At 43.9% G+C, this 27,299-nt stretch overlaps 1 protein-coding gene across 2 annotated transcripts in view; it reads left to right on the forward strand.

The window, feature by feature from the left end:
- The window catches only part of PHIP (PHIP subunit of CUL4-Ring ligase complex), a 232,351-nt gene that overhangs the window by 132,694 nt on the left and 72,358 nt on the right, over positions 1–27,299 (forward strand). Inside the window, exons 25-31 of one of the 2 annotated variants that reach the window (XM_077487346.1) lie at positions 612–719; positions 4,581–4,705; positions 5,205–5,287; positions 10,020–10,131; positions 11,710–11,771; positions 23,759–23,809; positions 26,977–27,132. In XM_077487346.1, coding sequence (XP_077343472.1) covers positions 612–719; positions 4,581–4,705; positions 5,205–5,287; positions 10,020–10,131; positions 11,710–11,771; positions 23,759–23,809; positions 26,977–27,132 — 697 coding nt within the window. The remainder of the gene's footprint in view (positions 1–611; positions 720–4,580; positions 4,706–5,204; positions 5,288–10,019; positions 10,132–11,709; positions 11,772–23,758; positions 23,810–26,976; positions 27,133–27,299) is intronic. The other variant, XM_077487347.1, reaches the window with a different exon arrangement.

The following is a 27,299-nucleotide window of genomic DNA, read 5'->3' on the forward strand; positions in this document are numbered from 1 at the left end:
TATGCCATTCCCTTCAGGTGGTTGGACACTGGCAAAAGTCTTTACTGTGTCTGCCTCCTAGTACACCCATATAAATCCATCCACTCTTGGCACTTTCTGATAGTTCTGAAGTTTACCTGCCCTTTCCTTTACTAATGACCAGTGAGGCTGCCCTTTATATTGATGGGCAAGTAGGAATGTGTTGGTGGGGGGCTTAGCAGCAAGATCTGTGGAAATTGTATTTTGGTCGATGGTTTGCAGTCCACCAGCAAATTTAGCAGAAATGGTGATCCACAGTTGGTTAGTGAGCCCCCCGTTCTTGTGCAAAAGGACCCTGTAATTCAGAATTGCTAAGTGAGTGTGTGGATCTGTCCTTGCAGATGTTGGCACTGGCATTCTGGCAAGCATGTAGTCTTTTTATATTAATGTTAAAATATTATGGATAATGGTAATGAATCTTGACAACCTTTTCTGACAATATTTGTAGTAACATCATCTGGTTTATGACTTTGCATTATTCTTCCTTTAAATTGATCTTCCATTTAATAATTGTGATGCTACATATTTTTATTGGATTTTTTTTTCTTTTTTTTTTTTTTAATCTCTGTTTTAACTTCTACAAATCTGTCTAGGTATACTATTTTCGCCAAGGGCATGAGGCATATGTTGAAATGGCCAAAAAGAATAAAATTTATCGGATAAATGCCAAGAAACAACCCTGGCATAAAATGGATTTGAGGGTAAGTTTAAGAAGTCTCTTATTTTCACAGCTCATAAGCACATCATACAGGGTGCTTCCAGTGATTCCCCCGATGCGTGCCTGCAGCAGCACACAGAGAGGAAGTAAACAGGAGCACTTCCAGGGACGCTCTCCTGGCAATTGGCATCCACTCTGTAGATGTATTTAGTCTATAGTGCGGGCGCAAAGTGGTTAAAGAGGAACTGCAGTCTGCTCACATAATTTGTAAATAAAAACATCTTTGCCATTCTGAAGCATCCCTCCAACAACTTTGCATATTTATTTTATATAGGCTGTGATTCTGTACTTGCCAAATATGCTGCAGAAATCTCCCTCCACTGAGTCTGGGAAATGTTCATGAGAGAGAGCGCTGTGCATGTCATAAGCCTAAGCTAATGAATCCTCCCCACTGCCTCAAATACTCACCTGTATACAATCTTTGTCCAGCGCTGCACATATTTGCGGCAGCTCCTCTTCCGGCCCTGACAGGCTTTGCTGAGAGTAGTGGAAACCATTGGCTCCTGCTGTTATCAATCAAAACCTGTCAGCAAAAGGCAGGGCCAGGCACGCACAAATGTTCCCATGGAAAGCAGCTTCCTACAGGGGTACTTGTGGGGACGAGAGAGCCAGAACCGCTAGTGGGGGACCCAAGAAGAGGGAGGATACAGGCTGCTCTGCTCCCTTTTATTTATTTTTTATGTTAAGCATTATAAACCTTGCAAGCATGAGGGTGTGCTTAGCTGATGGAGCCCCTCCTCCTAGTTGAAAGAAAAAATGCCCATGAAGGCTCCTGAGGTGTAAAACCTAATTTGAAATGTAAATATGAATATACCTTCCTGTTTAATAATGCTAGCAGCATAAGGATTAAAAATAGTTCAAGTTTATTTAGTGTGTCTTGTTCCAAGGAGGCTAACAGAATCGAAGATGTTGATAAGGTAGCGCGGTGGGGAGCAGCATTTTTTAAATATGCCACCTGCCTTTTTTTTCTTCTAATAAAAGATACAACCCTGAACCTCGGGGTGGGGGGTTCTGCCACCCTGCAGGCGGTTTAGATAATGACAGACAAAAAAAAAATAAAAAAATCAGTAGGCCAGCTCAGGATATAATCTTCTCTACTTGAGCCACATGCAATGCCAATTTCGGTTTAATTTTTACTTCTCATCTAAAATGACCTTGGTGATAATGCAGTTTGTGAGTACCTTGAGCTTAGTTTAGTCGCAACATGCCTATGCACAGGGGATAATCCCACTGCAATAGTGCTTTTGTTAGTACCACTTCTGTAGATGCACTCTTATGACCACCTTCTCTGAGTAATCCTTCGCCCTTGCTGTATGTTAGGTTATCATTGCTACAGTACCTAGTAGAGTAGCATTCAGTGTCACTCTTCACCTTCCCTAGACAAGATTTTGAATCTTCAATGCTGCTCCTGCACCTTTTTTTAGCATCCCTATTGTGGGGTGTTCAGATCTGTCAAGAATGCAGTCACCATGGGTCCAGGCAGACAGCTCCTCAAGTGGTTGTAAGTTTGCAAAGACTGCCTCAGTCTTGCCTCATTAGGTTTATAGTCTGTCATCTGTAGGTTCTATAAAGTCCAAATAGAAGCTGCAAATTTCAGAGCAATTGACCTTGTGCGACCACTGAGCGGTGTCTTACCTCACCAGTGACATCGTTTCCATTGTGGCTACAAGACTGCGCTTTCCTCCTCTTGCCACGGTGAGCTTGGTTACCATTCCATGTTCTCAGCACAGACACTTCCCCATTCTGGGCGGTTCTCACCTTGTGCTCCTCTCCATTCAGGAAATGGCTCACAGCTTCTCCCCAGTCAATGGGGACAGAGGGGTGTGGACTGTGGAAGGCAAAGTAGAAGCCCAGTACTGGAGCGTGGCTGTGGGACCCTAGGGCAGATCGGAGCTGGATTTTATATGATCATGACAGGGAGGCTGCAGGGGCCCCCCTGGAGCTAGGGTTGGGATTGCAATTGTCACCCCTGCAACCCCTTATGCTACGCCCATGCTGTGGATCTATCTTATTCGCACTGTTCTACTTAATGGCAATTTCATGGAATACATTTCTTCTGAACCAATAGTGTCTCAGACCCTGCATTATAGATGAAGGTCTTTGCAGGAGAGCCTTGCGTCTCCTTAGAACAGCCTAGTCCTTTATCAGGAACAGGGGATGTCTTAATGACTTCTGGCCTACCTGGGGATAGGCCCCTATTTGTTGAGCCTCAAGTTTGGGAAGTGGGCCTTTCTTGCTCTGCTCCCTTTTCTGGTTTCGCTAAAATGTTCTTCACTGTTTTGAAAGAACTCATGTCCCTTGTTCTAAGGATATCCAGTTCAACCATAAAAAAAATATACAGTCCCATATACACAATTCTATACCCACAGTTGATCCAGAGGAAGGTGAAACACCCTAGCAGAGCATGATCCAATTTGCCTCTCGGGGGATCAGGAAGGAATTTTCTCCCCTGCTGTAGCAATCAGATTTTCCCTGGATCAACTTTACCTATAAATGTTAGTAACCAGTTATATTATGTACATTTAGGAAATAATCCAGGCCTTTCTTAAAGCAATCCACTGAGCTGGCCAGAACCACCTCTGCAGGGAGTCTATTCCACATTTTCACAGCTCTGCCTGTGAAGAAACCTTTCCGTATTTGGAGATGAAATCTCTTTTCCTGTAGACCTAAAAAGTGCCCCCTTGTCCTCTGTTGACTGTAAAGTGAATAACTCAACACCAAGTTATTGTAGAGTGTGTAGAGCATTCTTGGACTCGTTAAGTCGCAGACCAGCAGGATTTTTTTTTTTTAGCAGGATTCCTCTTAGGGCTTGTCCCAGATGTGTTTGTAGCATACTGGTGATTGTGCATGGCTTTTACCACAGCTCTATTAAGGTTGTAATCCGTCTTACCAATTCATGGTTGGGTTCAAACCTTTTTAGCAGAGAAACTGAGGGACCTATGCTAAAGTACTAAAGTGGCAATCCCACCCCCACCCTAAATACACATGCTCCTGCCTGCCGCAAGTCCACAAACAGAGGCATTTACCAGTCCATGCTATAGGGCTTACTAGGCCCAAACGTCTCTCTCATAGTGGTGGGCCGGGCCTTCAGGGACTCTACTTCCCTCCAGGAGGATCACTGCTCTGAACCTTTTGAGCACCCTGCCAGCGGGATCATCGGGTATGCTGTACGTCAGAGGTCACTGCCCAGAGGAACCTGAGCCAACTGGCAGACATTACAGGAGATCCTCACTCTTGTATGTGGGATCTGGGAACGGCTTCTCTTGTAATGCTGGCTGAAGTGACCAATTCGGATAGGGCCCAACTCTGGATTCGGGTGTTAAGAACAGAGTCCAAAAAGATAGGAAAAGTCCCAATAAGAAATCTTCAGAGAGGCTCAGAAAAGTATTCATCACCTTCAGACAAATGGAAGCTTGGCTTAGATGAGCTTGGAGGGATTATGCCTGGTCGGGGATTCCTGCCTCCTTTTTTTTTTTCTTTTTTTTCTTTTCCCTAGCCACTATCACTTCACCTGGAATTATAACCCATGTAGTAAAGATTATTAACTCTTATGTGTCCTGTGATGTACGATTAAGAAAAATAATTTGATTCCTGAGTTCTCTTTTATGTATTAGACTAGAGCAGTGATGGCGAACCTTGGCACCCCAGATATTTTGGCAATACATTTCACGTGATGCTCAGCTACACTGCATGAGTGCATGAGCATCATGGGAGATGTAGTTCCAAAACATCTGGGGTGCCAAGGTTCACCATTACTGGACTAGAGCATCCATAGTAGTATATTTTTTGAAAAGTAAATGTTGGAGTGCTCTACTCCTAAATGAATTTCTTTCTGTTCCCAAAGGAGCAAGAACTTATGAAGATAGTTGGAATTAAATATGAAGTGGGTTTGCCGACGCTTTGTTGTCTTAAACTTGCTTTCCTTGACTCTGATACTGGCAAACTGACTGGAGGAGCATTCACAATGAAGTGAGTAAATGAGTTGTTTGTTGGCTTTTTTATTTTTTGGGTTGGTAGGAGAAAATTTACATATTTTGTGTGGGTTTTACAGTGGGTGAAATGAGCATATGGAAGGGATACCAGTCTGAATGCATTTGTGACTGGATTTCACTTGTATTTGTTTATATGGGCTGTTTGAAACGCAGAAAAGCGCCTCTTAAATTTTATATGATGGCATAAAATAAAATTTTTTACAGGGTTCCCGAGCAATGGATTTAATTTGTTAAAAGGTCTGCAGGAACAGTGGGTGTTGTCCATATTAATCAGACTTTTGCCTTTCATGATAATGCACAATATTAAAATGGATAAGCCCCTGGTTGCTATCGCAAACATTGCCTGTTCGTTCAGATAATTTTACTCAGAAGATTAATAGAAATTGGGTAATCTGCTATTTAGCATCTTAAAGTAGTGATGTATTCAGATTTGAGAATTATGTATAAGTTTATAATCATATACTGTCTTCTCACAGGTATCACGACATGCCAGATGTAATTGATTTTTTAGTACTTCGACAGCAGTTTGATGAAGCAAGACGCAGGCATTGGAGCATTGGTATGTACGGAAGCTACTCCAGAAGAAATATGAGAGAAAATACAATTTGAGCACGCATCAAATAGTGAAATAATTGTAGGTGGATGCTAACCACCTCAATACCGTCCATAGTCAAATGACGCCCACTGATGGGATCTCCCATCCTGGGTGGGCATCATATGACGTCCTCGGTATTTCGCCGCTCCTGCGGGCCCGCGGCGATCGATGATGAGCTGTGTCCCTTGGACACGGCCCATCCCCGTTCTGTGAGATTGGCATCCCCGATCCACCCCCGACCGTGTCTTTATCACGTGACCGGCTATGTCCAATCCTCCTCCTCATACACCAATCGTGTGTGAGAAGGAGATTGTGGTAACCTCTCGTTACTGCTTAGTGTACACACAACACACACTGATTACCCCCCAATAAAGAGGACCTGTCGCCAGCCATCAAAGTACCTGTGCGTACCTGTCACAGTCCGCCTGAGTACCTAAGTACCTGTCTCCCGGCCATCGGAGTACCAGGTTACCTATTTGCAGCCCATGCCTCATAGAATACACGTTGGGGTGTTTGCTTTCCAAAATAGGGTCATTTTGGGGGTTATTCCTTTGTCCTGGTGCTCCAGGACCTTCAAAAGTGTGAAATGAGATGTGTAATTTTATGCTCCTAGAATGCCTGAAGGTACTACTTCAATGTTGGGCCTCTGTATATGGCTGTAAAAGTCTCTCATGGGGTATCGCCATACTCAGTAGCATAATGTGTTTTGGGATGTAATTATGCTATATACATGCTATGTGTTAGAAATATCTTATAAATGCATAACTTTGTGTAAAAAAAATAAATTGATTTTCATTTTTCTTTCCACGTTTTCTGAAGACTTGCGTAAGAAAAAAAAAATTAACTGTTCAAAAGATTCTCAATGCTTCATAGAATATACTATGGGGTGTGTGTTTCAAAATGGGGTCATTTTGTGGGTAATTCTATTGTCCTAGTGCTCCAGGGCCTTCCCTCGTTAGGAAATTAGAGGTGTCGTTTATGCTCCTAGAAAGCCTGACGGTTCTCTTTGCATTTTGGGCATTTGTATGTGGCCAGGCTGTGTAAAAGTCGCACACGTGGTATCGTCATACTCAGGCTGAGTAGTAGAATGTATTTTGGGGTGTCATTTTTGCTATGTACATGCTGTGAGTTAGAACTTCTAAACTGACCACTTCGTGTAAAAAATAAAAATAAAAAAACGTTTTCAAAAACAAAATAAAAAAAACACAGGGCTCATTATATACTTGCAAATAAGTTTCAGGCTAATGACAAGAGAAAAAAAAGGAGCTAATTTCAAACTGCTGCACTCTTACGGTATGGTTCTCAATGGGGCCAATTCTCAACTAGGAATACAGGGCAAGTTGGAGTGCTTTAAGGACATTAAAGAAAAGAAAAACAAAATGTGACATTATTAAAGAAAAGAAAAACAAAATGTGGCTAAATTAGTGTAGAAAAAGCAAGCAAATGCATAAAAAGGACCTTTAGAAAACACAAATTGAAAGGGACATCCTTGGCATTTCAGAGCTGCAAAGCATGCAAAAAGGTATAAGAGAACAGTTGGGGCATCCAAAATAGATAAAAAATAACACATAGCCACAGTAGGTATAAAACCAACTTCTCAAAATATATCAATTGTCAAGAGGTGAGGGCAGAACCTTTATGCCCTGTAAAAGATGAACACTGGAAGTTGGTCTCAAATGACAGGTAGAAGGCGGATGTATTAAAGTGGAGTTACAGGATAGAACTAACTAATATTAAGGTGATTGGAAAGGTTAGTTTTTGTTTTTCTTAAAATAATAAACATGTTATACTTACCTGCTCATTGAAATGATGTCACACAGAGTGGCCCGAACCTCCTCTTCTGAGGTCCCTCTACCCAGAGCTCTTGGCTTCCTCTTCTTCCTATGAGGGCACACCCGTGGGCCCGATCCTGAGCATTTCTGTGTATGTCTATCGACACAGCATAGCTCGGCTTAGCTCAGACAGCCCCCAACCCACACAGTTTTTGGTTAGTTTTATGTTTCTAATATTCATGCAATTCTTCTTTAAAAAAAAATTTCTTCAAAGAAAAGTTTCTTGATTGCTAGTCGGAACATTAATGTGAACACCAGTGTATTGAATGTACTTCTGTGACTGACAGAAATCTGGGTTCAAAACAAAAAAAATGTATGAGGCTAAAATGCAAGGACCTGCTGTCACCCAGGAATCATTGGGGAACTTGGCTTTTTTTTTTTTTTTTTTTTTTTTTTTTTTTTTTTTTTTTTTAGTCAAACCAATGAATATCACATACAGGTACGTGATTTTTGCGTACCCGGTGCCGCCCTGCGGCAGTAAATGTACGTGGGATGGTCTGGAAGCAGTTAAAGTGGTTGTAGACCCGCCCCTATAACCAGTGAAGTGAACAGCCTCAGACGATACAGAGATTAAACAAATCTCCCTACATAAGTTTAACTTGTATATCTGCTGTTTTTTTCTTTCTACACTCTTTGGAAATCGCAGATCGTGTTTCCTATTCCAGTAGTGCGTGTGGAATCTGGGCTAACAAGATGTGAGAGCTGATTGGCGGAAAGGCACCCCCCCCACACTCCACATAGGCTTATCTTCCTCTAAGTTCCCTCCCAGACACATGTTCAGCCGCTGTTATCTCATGTGTCAGAACTTGTCAGCAGTGACTCTGCTAGTGTTTTCTAAAGGGAAAACCTTTTTATACAAAAATAACAAATATGTTATACTTGCCTTCTCTGTGCAATGGATTTGCACAGAGCTGCCCGGTCCTCAACCAGTGCTTCTGGCTCCTCTGCTTCATCCAGTGCCCCCATAGGAAGCTACTTCCTATGGCGGCACTTGTGTGAGCTCACTCCCAAGATGTGCTGCCGTTGTCCATAGGTACAGACAGCAGGGCACGGCCCCGTCCCCCACCCACTCGTCAGGGTGGCTGACCGCAGCGGGAGCCAGTGGCTCCTGTAGCTTTGGATCTGCCCTGTTAGGTAGGACAGAGCAGAGAGCTGCTAGATCACGATTGGCCTCAGGAAAGTATAAGGGGGTTATGGGGGTGAGCTGGATATAGAAGCTTAAAGGTAATAAAAAAATCTGCCTTTAGAACTACTTTAAGGTGCAGGTCACTGCCTTAAAGTGGTTCTAAAGTTAAAACACTGTTTACCTTAAAGTGATAGTAAACTCCGTTCTACCACTTGTACCTACAGGAAAGCCTGTATAAGGTTAAAACCGCCCGCAAAGCGCTTTGCCAGCGGTATAGCCGCACTGCCCCATTGATTTCAACGTATACACCGCTCCTTTCACCGCTCCAAGGATGCAGCTAGCAGGACTTTTTTCACCATCCTGCTAGCGCACTACTCCAGTGTGAAAGCCGCTGCTTTTTTCAGGTGCTATTTTTAGCGATTTAGCGCCTGAAAACTGCCCCAGTGTGAAAAGGGCCTTAGAGGAAGTAAAGCAAAGTAAAAGCCTAATGTGCTAGTATGCATCGCATGCTAGGATATTATGTGACACTTGCCTGCAAATGCAGGCCACATCCATGTTCGCCCCTCTTCCTTCCAGTGCTGCAGACTCAGCCCTGTGGCTGGCCTGAGCCGCGTGACGTCACTCCCGCGCATGCGCGTGCGATCCACCAGTCATTGCACTTGCTTATGGAGAAATTACGGGGGATGGCGTTTCTTCGCAGCTCATGCGCCAATGACATTGGCGCAAAACACAGTAAGAATCTCCTAAACAGCGCACGTTTAGGAGATATTTACAGTACCTATAGGTGAACCGTATTCTCAGCTTACCTATAGGTTCAATTTTTTTTTTTTTTAAATCCGGCCTATTAGTGGAGGACAGGACAGGAGTTGAGAACTTAATTTGACTTAAAGGTATCCTCTAATTTGGATATCGTGTTGCCTTCCTTCTGTCCTTATCCTTTAACCATCCAATGTGAGAGCTTAGATTTTAAATTTAGTATTTAGAGCTAACAAAGAGCATTAGAAAGACGCATGTCCTTTTTGTCCTACAATCTGATAGTAAAGTAGGAAGTCAATCATCCAGAAAGACTTATGGCTAGCTGGGTTAAGCAAGCTTTTGTTGAGTCTTATGAGGCATAAGACATCATTTGCGCTTTCTCTTCTATGGCACATTTCACCAGAGCTTTGTCTGCCTTTTGGGCAGCGTGAGAAGAAGTGGTGGTACCTCCCAATCTGGTAAATGGTCACTGATCCTCTCCTGTTCTGGACAGATGACTTGGAGAAAAGCCAGTGTTAGACTTACTGGCAACTCCTATTTCTGAGAAACGTCCAGGACAGCAGGTATTTCCTAGTTTGTATGAGATTTTTGTCTTGTAGTTTCACTATGGGGTTCTCCGACAAAATACTGGAGGATTATGCTTGAGACTGCCCTTCCTCTTGTATTTCCTGCGTCTGGAGGCGGAGTCACTCTCTTATGTTGTCTTGAGCAACTTCTGGAAATGGTTACCGGTAGATTTAACCCTGGTTTTTGGGCTGTCACTAGAACAAATAAAGGGAAAATTTTCCAATTGGGACACTGGTACTAGTAGCCCCAGTGATGACCAAGAAATTTCCTCACATAGGAAGGAGTTTCTACTCCTTTCCTGTTTTGGTTATAGGACAGGAATTGTTTACTTTATCCAAAAGGGGGGGGGGGGGGGGGGGTTGCTGTTCTATTTTAATGAAATACCAGTAAGAAATGTATATCTCTTAATTTCCAGGAGACAGATTTCGGTCAGTGATTGATGATGCATGGTGGTTTGGCACTATAGAAAGTCAGGAGCCGCTGCAGTCACAGTATCCAGACAGTTTATTCCAGTGCTACAATGTCTGGTAAGCAGTTTTATACATGAGCCTATCTGCCATTTACCAACATTGTTTGGGTTACCAAAATATGAATATTTAATCTTGTTTAATTTCTTGTTCTAATGTACACAAAATGGTGTAGGCTGTTCCTGAGTGGCTAGATCAATCAGTTTTACAGTAGCTTTAGTCTTAAGCTGGGTATACACACAGTTGAATGAAAAACTCTGATTCCTGCATCCACACAAGGGATGGGAATGCAGGGATCTCTCCCACTGTGCTATTGTATTTTGACAGCAGGGATATCCTCCCTCTCTCACCTGTCAGAATACACAGGTCAGCACTCCAGCCATTGGCTCCATGCTCTGATCAAATGCTGGTTTTCCAGCTGGACTGTTCAACAGAGAGGGCTTCACACAGACCAAAATTTGTCTGGTTCTTGCTAACCCGGACAAATTTCGATGCGTGTATATCAAGTTTTACCCTCTGCTAATCATCTAAAACCAGCTATACATGGATCGAAATTCGGCTTGTTCAGCAGGAATGGGCAGTCTGGTTGTACAGTAGTTGCTTTTCCAACCTCTTGGAAAATTTCTGTTCGATCAGCGCCACCTTGCTATAGCCTGCAGTACTGATCAGTATTCTGTATTCTGATGGCTGAAAAGTGTCCCTGCTGTCAGAGCACAATAGCTGAAGGGGGGTGATTCCCCTGTCCACTTAAAGTGTGTGGATGAGGACATCAAGGGCGTGGATGGGAAAATCTAGGGATTTTCTTTTTTTCAACCTCCTGTTGAATGAAACATTTTTAAATGGAATCGTATATGGATTGCTTAAACACTCTTAGGTCGTCCACAGTATTTCGAGTGTGCTTAAAGTTCTAACTGTAAGCTGTTTATCCATACCAGTGTAACAATATTGTACACTGGCCAAATATGGCTGAATATACCTGGGCAATCTGTTCAAAAATTTTTGAGAAGCCATTGATTTTTGCCATTGACAACTTTTGAACTGCTGCTTCAAACCCCATGATTAAACAGATTGTAAACTAACACCTTGTAAAACAATCCATTCAGTATAAAATAGAAATGAAAGGCAAAACATTTTTGTATAGATATTAAAAAAGGGGGAGCATTTATATATTTTTTCTAAGTGATCGCATGCCCTCTGTTTTCAGCTGCGTAAGGGGGGGGGGGGGGAGCAGAGCAGCAGCACTCTGGGTTTTCCCAGTGAATGGCTGTGTAGCAGGGGTGTGTCAAGACAAGTATGATCATTGGAGGAGAATACACAGAATTCCAAGCATAGCTAGAGGACTGACCACGCTCCTGCTTAGAATGGTCAGCTTTTAATAGAAAAGCAGAGGGACTGGGAGGGACACTAGAGATTTCACATAAAGAAAGCAATACAAAGAGAACAGGATACTTTTTTGTAGAAGTACATGATACAGCAGGCATATATCAGTCATATGAAGTTTTGGGGTAACAAACGCTTTGAGGTTATAGGCCTCTTTTGGCCTTGCACTTAAGGTTTGAATGCACTAACTGCGTGCAGTATAAGAATGTGTAGTCTGGTTTATAGTTTTCATTTCACACAAGCTATTGTATTTTTCAGTTGGGACAATGGTGATGCAGAGAAGATGAGCCCTTGGGATATGGAACTCATACCCAACAATGGTTTGTATTTATTCTAATTAAGAAAAATCTTTAAAGGCAATGTTTAATTTTAGTGCACACAAATGCAATATATTACCCCATAAAAATGTGTGCCCAGTAAATAGATACCACACATGCCAATCCTTAAAAATGTGTGTGTGTGTGCGCCCCTGAAACACTGTATTTGGTTCAGCTGTGCATGGTATTCGATCAGCTTCTAACTTAAAGCGGAGTTCTGGCCAAAATATGACTTTTAAGATAAAAAAAAATACTAGAATACTTGTCTCGTGCAATGTAACAAAGGTATGCTGTAAACTATGCACAGTTTTCTATCTGTGCAGCATTACTTTCTTTGTGACGTTTCTGCACAGCACGGCTATCTCCAGTGTGGGCATCTGAAGCCACAGTTTCCTCCTTCCTAGATTCTGTGCATGCTGGCTACCCAGCATGCGCTTGTCGATCTCGCGCATGTGCAGTGCAATTTTGGTCAGCTTGGCATAGCGCAGCCAATTTTCTATGGCAAAGTTAAATGTTACTAGAACCATGCAATGCCAAGCTGACAAAGTATTTCCATAGATGCCATCCCCAGCTGACAAAGATCTCTCAAGAGCCAATAAAAAACATTTAATGATGCACTGCGCTGCGGCCCTCTTGAGGAGGAAGTTTAAAATGTAGATATAGGCATAAATCGGGTAAGTGAGCACAAAAAATAAATTGCCAATTCATTTTAAGGCTGCACATTAGTGCCGCATAGTGAGTAGTGAAAAATGTGGGTGGAATTCTGTTTTTGAAGGGTATGTTCACCTTTACAGAAAAAAATCTGTAAGGTGAACTTACACAGCACCCCCTCCTCACCCCCCAGTCCCACTGACCTGGAGCGCGGCGATCACCCGCATTGACACATCGGCTCACCGCCTCACCGGTCCTCCCCCGCAGCTTAATCTCCAAAATGCACCTAGTCAGGAGGTAGGTTTAGGAGAATTTTAATTGGTCGGCGCCATCACATGGATGGTGCAGACCAATTAGAACCCGCGTACCCCGTCCTGTCGCAGGCGAAGAGTAGAGAAAGCCGCTGGGATTTAATATCACCAGGACATTACAGCGGTGATACGATCTGTCAGAATGGGAGATCGCCGGTGGATGGGGAGGGGGTCCAGTGTAAGTTCACCTTACAGATTTTTTTTTTTTACGTGTTCACAAAAATAACCTGAAGGTGATCGGTTTCTCTGCAGAGCTGCACCAGATTTTACACACGCCAGTTTTAGTAAATCAACCCAATTGTGTTATAGGACTTTGTGGGATTACTTCCTGGACTATTTTTTTTATCTGCCACATTTCTTTCTTACTTGATTTTCTCATATTTTTCACATTTGTTTTCATGTGTGACTACATAGCTGTTCACTGTTCACTACCCGGATAGAAAACTGGTTGCAGAAATGCATCTAGAAGACGGTGATTAATAGCCTATTTTCTAAATGGTCTAGAGTTGTGAAGAGGGTATCCCAGGGCTTTTCTGAGACAAATTCTGTTTTAACTTGTTCATAAACTATATAGAGGTTGGAATAGATCATTCAATCTCAGTGTTTGCTGATAATACAAAGCTAAGCAAGGCTAACAACTTCAAAACGGGATATATAAGCTTTATGAGAGGACTTCGATAAAATAGTTGAGTGGACAGCTTTAAGGCAGATGAGGTTAAATATTGAAAAAAGTAATACACTCGAAAGCTAAAAAATATGAAAAGTTACATGCTAGAAGAAGAACTTCTGGGGGAATTGAGGATGGAAAAGGATCTGGGAGTTCTTGTAGACCTGTAATCAGCCATGCAATCAGGACAGTGGGACATATGATGCTGCATATAAACACACAGCAAAGGCTGCTTCCATCAGATCCAAAGTATGTATACATCTGTGAAGGGGGAAGGGTGGATTAGGTCAGAGGAAAGGGGTAAAAAGGATAAATGTGCATTCTTCAAGTGCACTTCATCTTAAACCACCCCACTACTAGTCTTGTAGTTAAAGGGTAAGTTCACCTTTAAAAATAATAAATGCACATTTTTGTAGGTAAAAAATAACTTGCATTAAAAAAAAAAAAAAGTATTAAATGCAGTGTCCAGCTCCTGCAGACTGTGTAGTTGCACCCCCTTTGGTGTCCCCACTCACCAAAATTGTACCTCAGCTTCTCAGTCTGGGATCAAAAAGGCATTAATCAAATGATCTGGGGATATGCTGGATGATTCCTCAGTAAAATCTTGCAGGGAGACGTTTTAAGACGGGAAGGATATACCGCACTCCATAGATGGGGGAAACAAGAGAGGACTCCTAGTGAAATAACGTTTGGCATCAATTATCAAGCGCATTCAATGTGCAACTTACAGGATTTTTGGCAAAAACGGGCATTAGTAAAAAAAAAAAAATCATCCGAGGTTCGCCACTATATGGTGTGCGTTCCACGGAGACGGAAATTTTGTGTCAAAGGTTAACGTGAACCCGAAGTATGTCAATGGGTTTCGACCCTCTTCCAGGGCGTCATCAAGGAAATCCTGAGGGAGCACCTTTTTTAGATTTTATGTTTTTGTTTACGCTTAACACTGATACATTAGGCACTGTTTATTAGGATGTATATTGCTTGATATTTCCCATTGCTTTAAGGTTGTAGCACCTTTGTGCAGCAGCTGCGGTCTTCCTATTCATTTTCATTAATCTTTGTTCATATTTCAATATTTAAGTTAACTCTCAAGCGCAAGTTTTTAGTGCCGGTACCTTCGATACGGGCAGGCAGTTACTGAATGACAGGAAAATCTGTGAAATACCGTATTTATCGACGTATAGCAGGTGCCGGCGTATAGCAGGTGCCGGCGTATAGCACGTGCCGGCGTATAGCACGCGCCGGCGTATAGCACACACCCTAAGTTTAGGAGGGAATTTAAAAGGAAAAACTTTTAGGAGGGAAGTTTAAGGAAAAAAACTTACATTTAAATGCCCATCAATGCAGCCTTATCAGTGTCAATTGCAGCCTTGTCAGTCGTTTTCAGCCTTGTCAGTCGTTTTCAGCCTTGTCAGTCGTTTTCAGCCTTGTCAGTCGTTTTCAGCCTTGTCAGTCGTTTTCAGCCTTGTCAGTCGTTTGCAGCCTTGCCAGTCGTTTGCAGCCTTGCCAGTCGTTTGCAGCCTTGTCAGTGTCTTTGCCATTTTAAAAATGGCGCTGCGGAGATACAGAGCGGATGGCCTGTGTATCTTGGCGTTGCTCGTTCTCGGCAGCTTTTGGGTATTTTCGGCCACACGCAGCTATTTTCGCCCCTTCTCACCTATTTTCAGAAAAGCCACCGAGAACGGTCGAAAATACCTGAAAGCCATCGAGAGCGGCTGAGAAGGTTAGGAGACGGCGGGGGATCGGTGTATAACGTGCCCCCCGATTTCCCCCTGATTTTAGCGGGGGAAAAGTGCGTCTTATAACTCCGATAAATACGGTATCTAGAGCGCTCATCAGCGCCCTGGTAGTTCATTAAGAACTACAAGCCATCAGCCACTAAGGCTGTCAGTACTTGTAGTTCGTTAATTCTTGGGACTCTATGAATGAATAATGCGGCTGTGTGGGCGGTGGGAGAGGGTTGTAATGGGAGAGCAGGCAGATGCTGAACATGTTAAACGTTACACCCCAACTATGGGTGTAACATGTTCACAAGGGTGACTTTATCCTTTTTAAAGTGATTTTAAACTCTGAGAGCTGGTTCACACAGGCGACTTTGGCCATGGACAATCAGACAATGAGCTCTCAAGGGAGAACTCCGCCAAAAAAAAAAAAAGGCATGGGTTCCCCCTCCGGGAGCATACCAGGCCCTTACGTCTGGTATGGATTTTAAGGGGAACCCCCTACGCCGAAAAAACATCATGGGGTCCCCCCCCAGATCCGTACCAGACCCTTATCCGAGCACAAAGCCTGGCCGGTCAGGAAGGGGGTGGGGACGAGCGAGCGGCCCCCCTCCTGGACCATACCAGGCCACATGCCCTCAACATGAGGGGGGGGGTTGGTGCATTGGGGAAGGGGGGTGCCCTGGGGCCCCCCCACCCCAAAGCACCTTGTCCCCATGTTGATGAGGACAAGGCCGTTGGTTGTTGAGGACTGGCCGTTGGTTGTCGGGATCTGCAGGCGGTGGGGCTTATCGGAATCCCGGAGCCCCCTTTAATAAGGAGGCCCCCAGATCCCGGCTCCCCACCCTATGTGAATGAGTAAGGGGTACATCGTACCCCTACCCATTCACCGGGGGAAAAAATGTCAATAAAAAACACAACACAAGTTTTAAAAGTAATTTATTAATCAGTTCCGGGGGTCGTCTTCCGACATCGGGGGGTCTCCCGATGATTTCTCCGCTCCGTCTGGCCTCTTTTCCCACTCTCCGGCGTCTTCTCCCGGGCTCCTCCGCTGTCTTCTTGGAGCTCTTTTACTAGAGGAGGAGCCTGGTCTCCTCCGTCCTTCTTCCCTTTTCTTTCTTCTTCCGATGTTGACCCGGAGCTGTCTTCCGCTGTACTGGCTTGTGCGACGTGCGTGGCAACTTGTATAGGGCGTGGTCACAGGGTGATGTCACACTGTGTCCCCACCCCTTTATGACGTCCTGGTGCATGCTGGGACTGTGACGTCATAAAGGGGCGGGGTCACCGTGTGACATTCACCCGTGACCACGCCCTATACCTATATAAGTCGCCTCGCACAAGCCAGTACAGCGGAAGACCGCACTGGGTCAACATCGGAAGAAGAGGGAAGAAAGGACAGAGGAGACCAGGCTCCTCCGCTAGTAAAAGAGCTCCAAGAAGACAGCGGAGGAGGGCGGGAGAAGAGGCCGAACAGAGCGGAGAAGTCGTCAGAAGACCCCCCCCATGTCGGAAGAAGACCCCCGGAGCTGATTAATTACTTTTAAAACTTGTGTTGTGTTTTTTATTGACATTTTTTTCTCCAGGTGAATGGGTAGGGGTACCATGTACCCCTCATTCACATAGGGTTGGGGGCCGGGATCTGGGGGCCCCCTTATTAAAGGGAGCTCTGGGATTCCGATAAGCCCCCTCGCCTGCAGGCCCTCATCAACATGGGAACAAGGTGCTTTGGGGTGGGGGGGCCGCAGGGCGCTCCCCTTCCCCAAAGCACCAACCCCCCCCCCCTTCCTGCTCGCTCGTCCCCACCCCCATCCTGACCGGCCGGCTTCGTGCTCGGATAAGGGTCTGGTATGGATCTGGGGGGGGGGGGACCCACGTCAGATTTTTTTTAATAAATTTGGCGTGGAGTGACCTCTCGAGAGCTGATAATTCTGTGAGTCGTCTCAATATAGATGGAGATCCAACTTGGAGGCGACTTCCATTGAAATCAATGGGTACCAGTCGCCTAGAAGTCGGATACAAGTAGTACAGGAACCTTTTCTGAAGTCTGAGCGACTTAGTAGTGTGCATTAAGATGGTTCTCATTCACTTGCGTTGATTTTTACATGTAGCGCAACTAGGGGTGACCTGAAGTCGGATCGGAGTTGCCCCTGTGTGAACCGGGTCTCACATATACCCATTGAAATGATTGGCCTCAGGTGTAACACACAGATGAAACAAATCCTACATGAGTTGTACCGGTTTATCTGCTGTCTTCTCTTTTTTACTGTTGTTTAAAAGTCCAGAATTTATAAAGCCTGCCAGGGCTGTCACAATAAAGGGGACAGAGATTAAATTACACTCTGCAGAGCTCGGTGTGTTGAGCTGATTGGAATGGATTGGAAATGCCCCCCTCCATAGAGCTGAGGCTATCAGTCGGCTGGAGCTCCCTCCCATCACCTTTTTTCTCAGTGTCAAAAAATATATATTTTCAGACGTGATTCATGCTGTTAGCAGAGGAACAAAGCAGCAGACAGAAATTACACTTAATTTTTTTAGTTTTTTTTTTTTTTTTTTAATTGGTTTTTCCCTATGTACATCCACAGTCTCTTTGATTCTACTGTCATTGGACAATGCAGATCACAGGCAAAAGGTACGCAGCTAATAATATAGTGCCAATGAGTGTGGTACTGTACCTTCTATTAGTCGTGACCACAGCTGCCAGTTTTTTTTCTTCTTAGGCATACACACAGCAGTTGTGGGAGGGGGAGATTAAAGTGCTAATCTGCAGCCAATGTTCCACTGTTGTTGATCTGATGGTTGCTGCTAAATCACAGTGCCCCTAAACATTGACAGTGCCTGATTACAGGCAGTACCAGTTCTCCAGTTTTGCCGATAATGGCAAGTGCCAGTGTTTGCAGATCACATCAAGTGCTAATGTTTACAGTTTGGAGATCACAGCAAATGCTTCCTGTTTTTGCATCGACGTTGGCAGTGTTTCCAGTTTTCTGATCGTAGCAAGTGCCTTTGTTGCTGATCACAGCAAGTGCCAATGTTTCCAATTTACTGATCACAGTTTGTTTGCAGTTGCTGATCAGACAGTTCCAGTGTTTCAAGTAATGCATTATTGATTATACACATTTGAATTGCTATATTTTAGATACCTGCTCTTTTGCTTTTTTTATTTTTTTTGTAGTTGAATTTGTTATACCACACTGAAGACACAGATTTTAACAAACAACCCGACATACTCACCTAGGTGGGTGCAGCAGATGGCAATTGCTGCAGCTGTCCCTTGCTGTGTCTACACCAAGAGCTGAGCGATCAAAGACTGCTCATTGGAGCACTAGAGTGCTAGGCTGTGTAGGGGGCAGGAGCAGCTGGTTCAGGCTGCTATTGGCGTGCTGAGAGGCTACGTTAAAGTCAGGATTCTCCCAGAGCCTGGATGAGTGATGTTAGCAAACGAGTCTTTAGCCACTGACACCTGAATCTGTGTCACAGAAGTGCACAACTAGGTGCACTCCTGTGACCCACAGGAGAAATGACACCTAAAGAGCTTTAGTCCTAATTCTCCCTTTAATGTACAGTTTTTGATACAATATTATTTAAAAAAATAAAAAATAAATTTATATATATATATATATATAATTATTTTATTTTTTTTCTATACATGATACAATGTTTGGTACTTAATCAGCCCAAATGTTGAAGTGGTTTGGTACCTAAAAATGAAAGTACATGTTATTAAAATCAACAGATGGCATACTTACCTAAACGAACCCTGAAAAAAAAAAATATTATTTACTTACCTTTTATTTCTGATGTTTCAGCTGACTTCCGGGTTGTCCTCCCGTGGGAGTAGGCGTGGCTATCGTCCTCGCAATGGTCCCTGGGAAATTTGTAAGCTATTTCCCAAGAATCCATGGGGGACAATGAAATTGCGAAATCTCGCGAGATTTCGTTAGGACGCCGGTCACGTGACGAGGGCGTGTACGAATTTGCCATTTTTAAAGTGGGCAGGCAGCTGTATCTGCCATTACACTGCTCTCACTGAGCCATGTGCAAGATGGAGCGGAGCATGCTGGGAGCCAGACGTCATCATATACCAGGAAGTAAATGACTGTGGGCTTCAGACGCCCACAGTTAAAATGGAAAACGCCAGAGCAGGTTTTTATAAGTCATCCTGAGGAAAAGATTCGTCGCGCCGGGGGTCAAATAAACGCCGGATGTGGATGCCAATCGAAGGTAGCACTCGCCCACCTGTGAGACAGGTAAGAAAAAAAAAGAAAAAGAGCGGAATCCCACTTTAAGGCTCCTTTCAGGCGATCGGCCTGCAAAGATCTGCTTGTGACACCCCATCCTGCCCCCATGCCATCCGATCCAACAAGATCCATTCAAATCAGACGGATGACGATGCATTCCCCATCCGTCCAGCGATCAGATGAAAACACACAAGCTGTCCATTTTCATCTGATCTCGCTATAGAGGACTGCGGAGCTCTGATAGGCCCATCCCTGCACGGTGAGCGGAGACTGACCTGTCAGAGCGATCCAAGGCAGAGTGTGCTTTTTGTGTTTAATATCCACGTTGTGTCCTGGCACTTCAGAGCATCTGAAAATGTGATAGGTATTCAGATGCTACTTTTGATACTTCTTGAACGCTTAAAGTAATGCTAAAGTCTTTTTTTTTTTCTCCTTAAAAATAACAACCATGTTATACTTATCTGCTTTGTGCAGTTGGTTTTGCACAGAGCACAGATCCTCCTTTTCTCTGGTCCTTTTTCAGCGTTCCGGCCCCTCCCTCGTGTCGAGTGCCCCAGAGCAATTGCTTTTCTATGGTGACACCCGAGCCAAGCCGCAGCTCAGTGTGTCCACTCAAAGAGCCGCAGTTCAGCGCCACCCCCTCTCTCTCCTGATTGGCTTACTGACAGCATCGGGAGCCAATGAGGCTGCTGTATCCCAGCCAGTCAGGAAGGAGAGTCCCAGATGGCCGAGGCACCCATTGTTGGATAAGGAGGGTGCTCAGGTAAATACATTGCCTTGCAAAAGTATGGCTTTTTACCTATTTTGTTAAGCTATAGCCTTTTTAGTTCAATTAGTTCAATTTTATTTTTAATCTGAATTGTATTTGATGGATCAGAACACAATAGTCTAAGTTGGTGAAGTAAAATTTGAAAAATATATACGTGAAACTATTTTTCAGAAATAAAAAAAACTGTTAATTGGCATGTGCAATATGTATTCACCCCCTTTGTTGTGAAACCCATAAAAAGCTCTAGCAGGATTTTAATTCTGTCTGTACCCCCTCGTTGGGGAGATTTCTACACTAAGGCTGCTTTCACACTGGGGCGGGAGCAGCGTCGGCGGTAAAGCGCCGCTATTTTTAGCGGCGCTTTACCGTCGTTTTAGCGGCAGTGTGCGGGCGCTAGCGGGGTGGTTTTAACCCCCGCTAGCGGCCGAAAAGGGGTTAAACCCGCCCGCAAAGCGCCGCTGTAGCGGCGCTTTGCCGGCGGTATTGCCGCGGTGTCCCATTGATTTCAATGGGTAGTAGCGGTATAGGAGCGGTGAATAACACCGCTCCTTCACCGCTGCAAAGATGCGGCTAGCAGGACTTTTTTCACCGTCCTGCCAGCGCATCGCTCCAGTGTGAAAGCCCTCTGGCTTTCACACTGGAGTTCAAGGGGCCGGTTTTTTTCAGGCGTTACAAAGGCGCGATTTTTAGCGCTGTAACGCCTGAATACCGCCCCAGTGTGAAAGCAGCCTTAGTCTTGTTTATGATTATCACCAAAATGTTTATTTTATTTTTCAAATTCCTTATTTTATAAAAGCATCTAAAAAAGTATAACCATACAACATCAATACATTATCTCACAAAAACAAAAAATGTTGACAATACAAAGTATCATGGAAGTATAATGTGAAAATACAGTAAATGCAGAATATTCATAAGCATCAAAGTCTCACTTCCTAAAACCAACAGACAATTGCAGGGAATTTAAAGACTCTGACTCATACTCTAATCTTAACCACTTGCCGCCCGCCCTATTACAAATTGACGGCGGCAAAGTGGTTTCATAATCCTAACCGGACGTCATATGACGTGATTAGGATTATGAGCCGCTGCGCGCATCGTGGCGATCGTTGTTGCGGGGTGTCAGTCTGACACCCGGCAACTACGATTTCGGTAAAGAGTCTCCGACGGAGACTCTTTACCATGTGATCAGCCGTGTCCAATCACAGCTGATCACAGTGTAAATGGGAAGAGCCGGTGATCGGCTTTCCCTCACTCGCGTCTGTCAGACGCGAGTAGAGGAGAGCCGATCGGCTGCTCCTCTGACAGGGGGGGTCTGTGCTGATCAATTATCAGCACAGCCCCCCCGAGGATGCCCACACTGGACCACCAGGGACACCACTAGACCACCAGGGAAAAGGTAATAAAAATCCATAATCCTCCCTAGACCACCAGGGTGCCAGTCAGCACAATGGGTGCCAATCAGTGCCCATAATGGATGCCAATCAGTGGCCACAATGGGCATCACTGATTGGCATGCATTATTGTTTGGCACTGATTGGCATCCATTACTATAACACCGATGCCGCCTATGAGTGCCCACCGATGCCGCCTATGAGTGCCCACCTGTGCCGCCTATGAGTGCCCACCTGTGCCGCCTATGAGTGCCCACCTGTGCCGCCTATGAGTGCCCACCTGTGCCGCCTATGAGTGCCCACCTGTGCCGCCTATGAGTGCCCACCTGTGCCGCCTATGAGTGCCCACCTGTGCCGCCTATGAGTGCCCACCTGTGCCGCCTATGAGTGCCCACCTGTGCCGCCTATGAGTGCCCACCTGTGCCGCCTATGAGTGCCCACCTGTGCCGCCTATGAGTGCCCACCTGTGCCGCCTATGAGTGCCCACCTGTGCCGCCTATGAGTGCCCACCTGTGCCGCCTATGAGTGCCCACCTGTGCCGCCTATGAGTGCCCACCTGTGCCGCCTATGAGTGCCCACCTGTGCCGCCTATGAGTGCCCACCTGTGCCGCCTATGAGTGCCCACCTGTGCCGCCTATGAGTGCCCACCTGTGCCGCCTATGAGTGCCCACCTGTGCCGCCTATGAGTGCCCACCTGTGCCGCCTATGAGTGCCCACCTGTGCCGCCTATGAGTGCCCACCTGTGCCGCCTATGAGTGCCCACCTGTGCCGCCTATGAGTGCCCACCTGTGCCGCCTATGAGTGCCCACCTGTGCCGCCTATGAGTGCCCACCTGTGCCGCCTATGAGTGCCCACCTGTGCCGCCTATCTGTGCCCACCTGTGCCGCCTATCTATGCCCACCTGTGCCGCCTATCTATGCCCACCTGTGCCGCCTATCTATGCCCACCTGTGCCGCCTATCTATGCCCACCTGTGCCGCCTATCTATGCCCACCTGTGCCGCCTATCCATGCCCATCCGTGCCAATTTGTGCCACCTATCAGTGTCCGTCCGTGTCGCCCGTCCGTGTCGCCCATCCGTGTCGCCCATCCGTGTCGCCCATCCGTGTCGCCCATCCGTGCCACTTCATTGGTGCCACATTGGTGCCCATCAGTGCCACCTTATCAGTGCCCATCAGTGTAGCCCCATCAGTGCCCATCAGTGAAGGAGAAAACGTACTTATTTACAAAGCTTTGAAACTGAAACAAAAAAAAACATTTTTTTTTTCAAAATTTTCGGTATTTTTTTATTTGTAGCGCAAAAAATAAAAACCGTAGAGGTGATCAAATACCACCAAAAGAAAGCTCTATTTGTGGGAAAAAAATGATAAAAATTTCATTTGGGTACAGTGTAGCATGATTGCGCAATTGTCATTCAAAGTGCGACAGCGCTGAAAGCTCAAAATTGGTCTGGGCAGGAAGGTGTTTAAGTGCCCTGTATTGAAGTGGTTAAAAGAAAAATAAGAGCATAGAAAACAGAGGCTAAAGGACACCAACAGGCACCAAAAAGGTAGGTGGTATCTCTTAAATTAAAAAAAAATCCCTAATTTTGGGTTGTCCCCAGAACAGAAATGGTGGAGATATCTTCCAGTGAGCACACTAGTTAAGTGCATTGATTCTTCTTGGTTTTAAATTCAATAAACAAGGTTACACTATGTTAGATTATTTTTTTCTTTATTTCAATGCCTGCCTACCGAGGTTCACAAATTAGTGTTTTTGTATCATATGCATATGGGATAAGTCCACACCATGCCAGCTGAAGGGCACTGGAGCATCGGGGAGATACATAAGTGGAGCAAAACAGGCACTTGTTTAACTCTTTTATGCTAGCTAAGAGTCATATACTTGAGGTGAGTGTGGGGGAACACAGGGGGGCCACAGAGTGACAACAGGAGCACAAGGAGTGCAGTCGCGGATTTGTTCGTTTATGCACAAGTTTTATGGACTTTTTAGCAACAAGTGCTTTATGTTTGGACTTTAAATATAAAAATACATTTTGAAAATGTAAGTCTGTGTCTAAATTGCAGCTATTAATGTTTTATTTGCATAGTATAAGAGGAGAAGGCTAGCACTGTAATTGTGTTGTTTTTGTTGTTTAATCATGAACCTGAGTTTAGAAATTCTAACCTACTTATTGAATGTATTCTTATCATTTCATTAAACCGTATCGAAACCTAAAGGCAAACATTTTATATGTTACAGCTTGCCAATCCCTAAATGTGGTCTGCACTAGTTTTACCGGTGATCCAGCCAGTAAGTCTGTTACTTTATTTTTTTTTCTTCCTTTAACAGACCAAGCTGTCCTGCAAAAGTGGCATTAAGAGGGATAAGACAAATCGTTTACCACTGGCAGGATTGTATATGTAATAGTTAACTATGTCAAAAATGTATCACAAAAGGTAAAATAAAAACTGTTACTGTTAGATGACATTCAGCTCTAATTTTGTTAGTGAAGGCCATCTAAATTTGCTAGTGAAACTAGCAATTGCAGCAAGCTATGCCTTCACAAATAGTGTGAAACTTGTCACCCGAAAAGGAGCAGTAGCTTTTTTTCAGGCGACAAACACGTATAGGCCAGCCTATTCAAGTGAATGTGTTGCCCCACTCGACACGTGGAATCTTGTCAAATTCACTTAGGGGGAACGATTCCCTGCTACGTGATCATGTAAACGGGGCCTAAGGGTGGCTCTATTGCTCCTCCATAGAGTGGAACTACCTTAAAGATGGCCCTGCACTAGTACATTCATTAGATTTTTGTATTTTCCAAATGCAGCAATGAGAAAATTCGAAGGAGCAGTCTGGAAAGTTTTTCTCGAAAGAACACATTTCAAATAGTGAATGTGGTTTTCATTCGGGTAAACCCATTCGTTCCAAAACAAATGAAAATTTCCAAATACTTTCGGACATTTTATTAAGTCATCCAATGTACTCAGAATGTTTGTATAATTATCTTTGCATGTACTGTCAGCGTAAGACAGGGAGTGTGTTACTGGCGGGTTCACCAATGAATATAAAAGGAAAAAAGCCTAAATAACAAAACAAAAACTAATGCAGCCACCACATTTAACCACTTTAAGACTAGGCTTTTTCTGGCACTTTTTGTTTACAAGCTTAAATCAGTATTTTTTTGCTAGAAAATTACTTGTAACCCCCGAGCATTAAACATTTTTTTTAATGATTATCGTTAGTTTTTTTTTGTCACTGGTATTTGCACAGCTGTTTTGCAAACACAATTTTTTTTGGATAAAAACCCCACAATATTTTACCCTAACTTTTTGGGGAAAATGTGAAAGATGATACGCATAGTAAATAGATAACCAACATGTCATGCTTTAAGATTGCGTACGCCCGTAGAATGGCGACAAACTATGGTGTTTCAAAATCTCCATAGATGTCGCTTTAAACGCCTTTACAGGTTGCCTGTTTAAAGTTAGAGGTCTAGTGCTAGAATTATTGCTCGCGCTCTAATGTTCACAGCAGTACCTTGTGTGGCGCGAATACAGTTTACATATGCGTGCGCCTCATATGTATGCATTCACTTTTGCTTGCGAGCACTTAGAGATGGGGCCGCATTTCATTTTTTTTTTCTTATTTTACTTTTCATTTTTACACTGTCGCTTCTAAAAAATTATTATATTTTTTTATTTTATATCCCTTTTATTCCTATTACAAGGAAATGACAGGTCCTCTTCATGGAGAAATCTAGGGTCAAACTCTCCTTTACCTAGCAAAAGATTAAAAAAATAAAAATAAATTGTTCCATCCTGGACCGGAAGTGATGTCATGACGTCGTTCCGGCCGTTCAAGGCCATAGAGGCGATCAAAGCGGATCTGCTCTTTGATTGCCTGTGTGACCAGCCTGCGGCACCATCAGATTGTTTCTCGGGCGAACTGGCAGAAACGATAAGCCAGAGAAACACCAGCGATCGGTGGGAGGGGACGTCCACCCTTCCACCACTTCTGAAAGCGTTCCAGCAGTTCATGAGCCACTCGAATGCTTTCATTAGAAATCTAGCTGCCAGCTCAAAAAAATCTAAAAAGATATATTCAGCCATAATCCGGATAAACTACAATGTATGTATTGCGGACGGCAAGTGGTTTAGGATCGATAAGCTGCAGTATATTACGTTTTTGTTTTTGAGTTTAGATATGCTCTATTAAATTGCTGCATTCAAGCCAGATTTTTAGTTTCCTTATGATGAGGTTTTATCATCCTATTAAATCCTACTGGTAAAACTTGACCACTATGTATTTTTTTTTTTCCTGCACTCTAACTTTTATGGCAACTTCATTGGTTGCTATTGAATTGCACCGGTTAGCTGTTTGGCTGTGCATACCACATGTCCCTATCTCCCAAGTAATTTCCTGTGTTGTCACTGTCGCATGCCACTTGTAGTATCTGATTATTATGATTGGTTTGTGCAAAGTTATAGCGTCTACAAATTATAGGCTATATTTATGGATATTATAGATTTTTATTTTTTTACTAGTATTGGCAGTGATCAGCGACTTATAGCAGGACTGTGTTATTGTGACGGACAAATTGGAGACTAACTGACACTTTTGAGACTTTTTTGGGGGAGCAGTGACATTATTACAGTGATCAGTGCTTAAATATGCACTATCACTGTACTAATGACATGCACGGGGAAGTGGTTAACAAGGACGATTGAAGGGTAAATGTGTGCCTAGCTGGTGATTCAGTGTAGTGGGGAAGGTGCTTTTACTTTAAAGGAACAGAGGATTCATAGTTTCTGTACTGACAGAATGGCAATCTGCCTTGTTTATATAGGCAGACTGTTATTCTGCCTGTGTACTGAATGTTTAGCGGGTGCTGGGGGGCATTGGGTCTGCGGGACTTGCTCCTCAGCTCCTGTTGTGTAAAATCACAATGGGAGCGAGCCCCTGTCGGTGGGCTCTCGCGCCTGATACCCGGAAGTGCATGATCATGTGTGTATATATATGATTCTGCACAGCGTGGCTGCCCTGTAGCAATAAATATGCTATGGGGCAGTCGGCAAGTGGTATATATACCATAGTTTAACCCAGTGGCGATCAAATATCACCAAAACTTTGTGTGAAAAAGCTATACATTTAATTTGTGTACAATATTGCATGTATTGCTATTAACCCATTAAAGTAGCTCTTTGCTAAAAATCGAAAAATGCCCTGGTAAAACCTTGTTTTAAGAAAAGGAATTTTACGGTAAGTACAAAAAAAGTTTTTCTTCCCCAGTAGAAATCATAGATTGTGGGGAATGATATGTAAACCCTAAAATATGTAAAGATGAGCAAAACCATTTTAGAGCTGTGTGTTTTGGTGAAAGCTGCAACAGTTTTTGTGGCAATTTAGTACTTTATTACATGGTTTGACTGACCACATTTAACATTTTTTTTTTCTTCCATTTTTATGAATATTAGCTGTGTTTCCTGAGGAGTTGGGCACCAGTGTACCATTGACAGAAATTGAGGTACGGTCGTTGCTCTACAGGTCCCTGGATGGAGAGTGGGGGTGTAGAAGCAGAGATGAAGAATGCGAAAGAATCATTGATGGAATCAATCAGCTGATGACTCTAGGTATATCTAAAGTTTTGTAGTATGTTTATGTCCCAAACGCACGAGAACTAGACATGTTTAAATTGTCAGTTGTACCTCATTACCTGCTGGCTATGCCACTGATTCAAATGTATGTTGGAAGCGTTTTAGCTTCATCATTATTGGGTCATTTTGTAGGCCAAAATGAC

The sequence above is a fragment of the Lithobates pipiens genome, unplaced genomic scaffold (assembly GCF_037356315.1).
Source record: "Lithobates pipiens isolate NorthernLeopardFrog02 unplaced genomic scaffold, aLitPip1_a1.2 Scaffold_18, whole genome shotgun sequence".
Taxonomy (NCBI): Eukaryota; Metazoa; Chordata; class Amphibia; order Anura; family Ranidae; genus Lithobates; species Lithobates pipiens.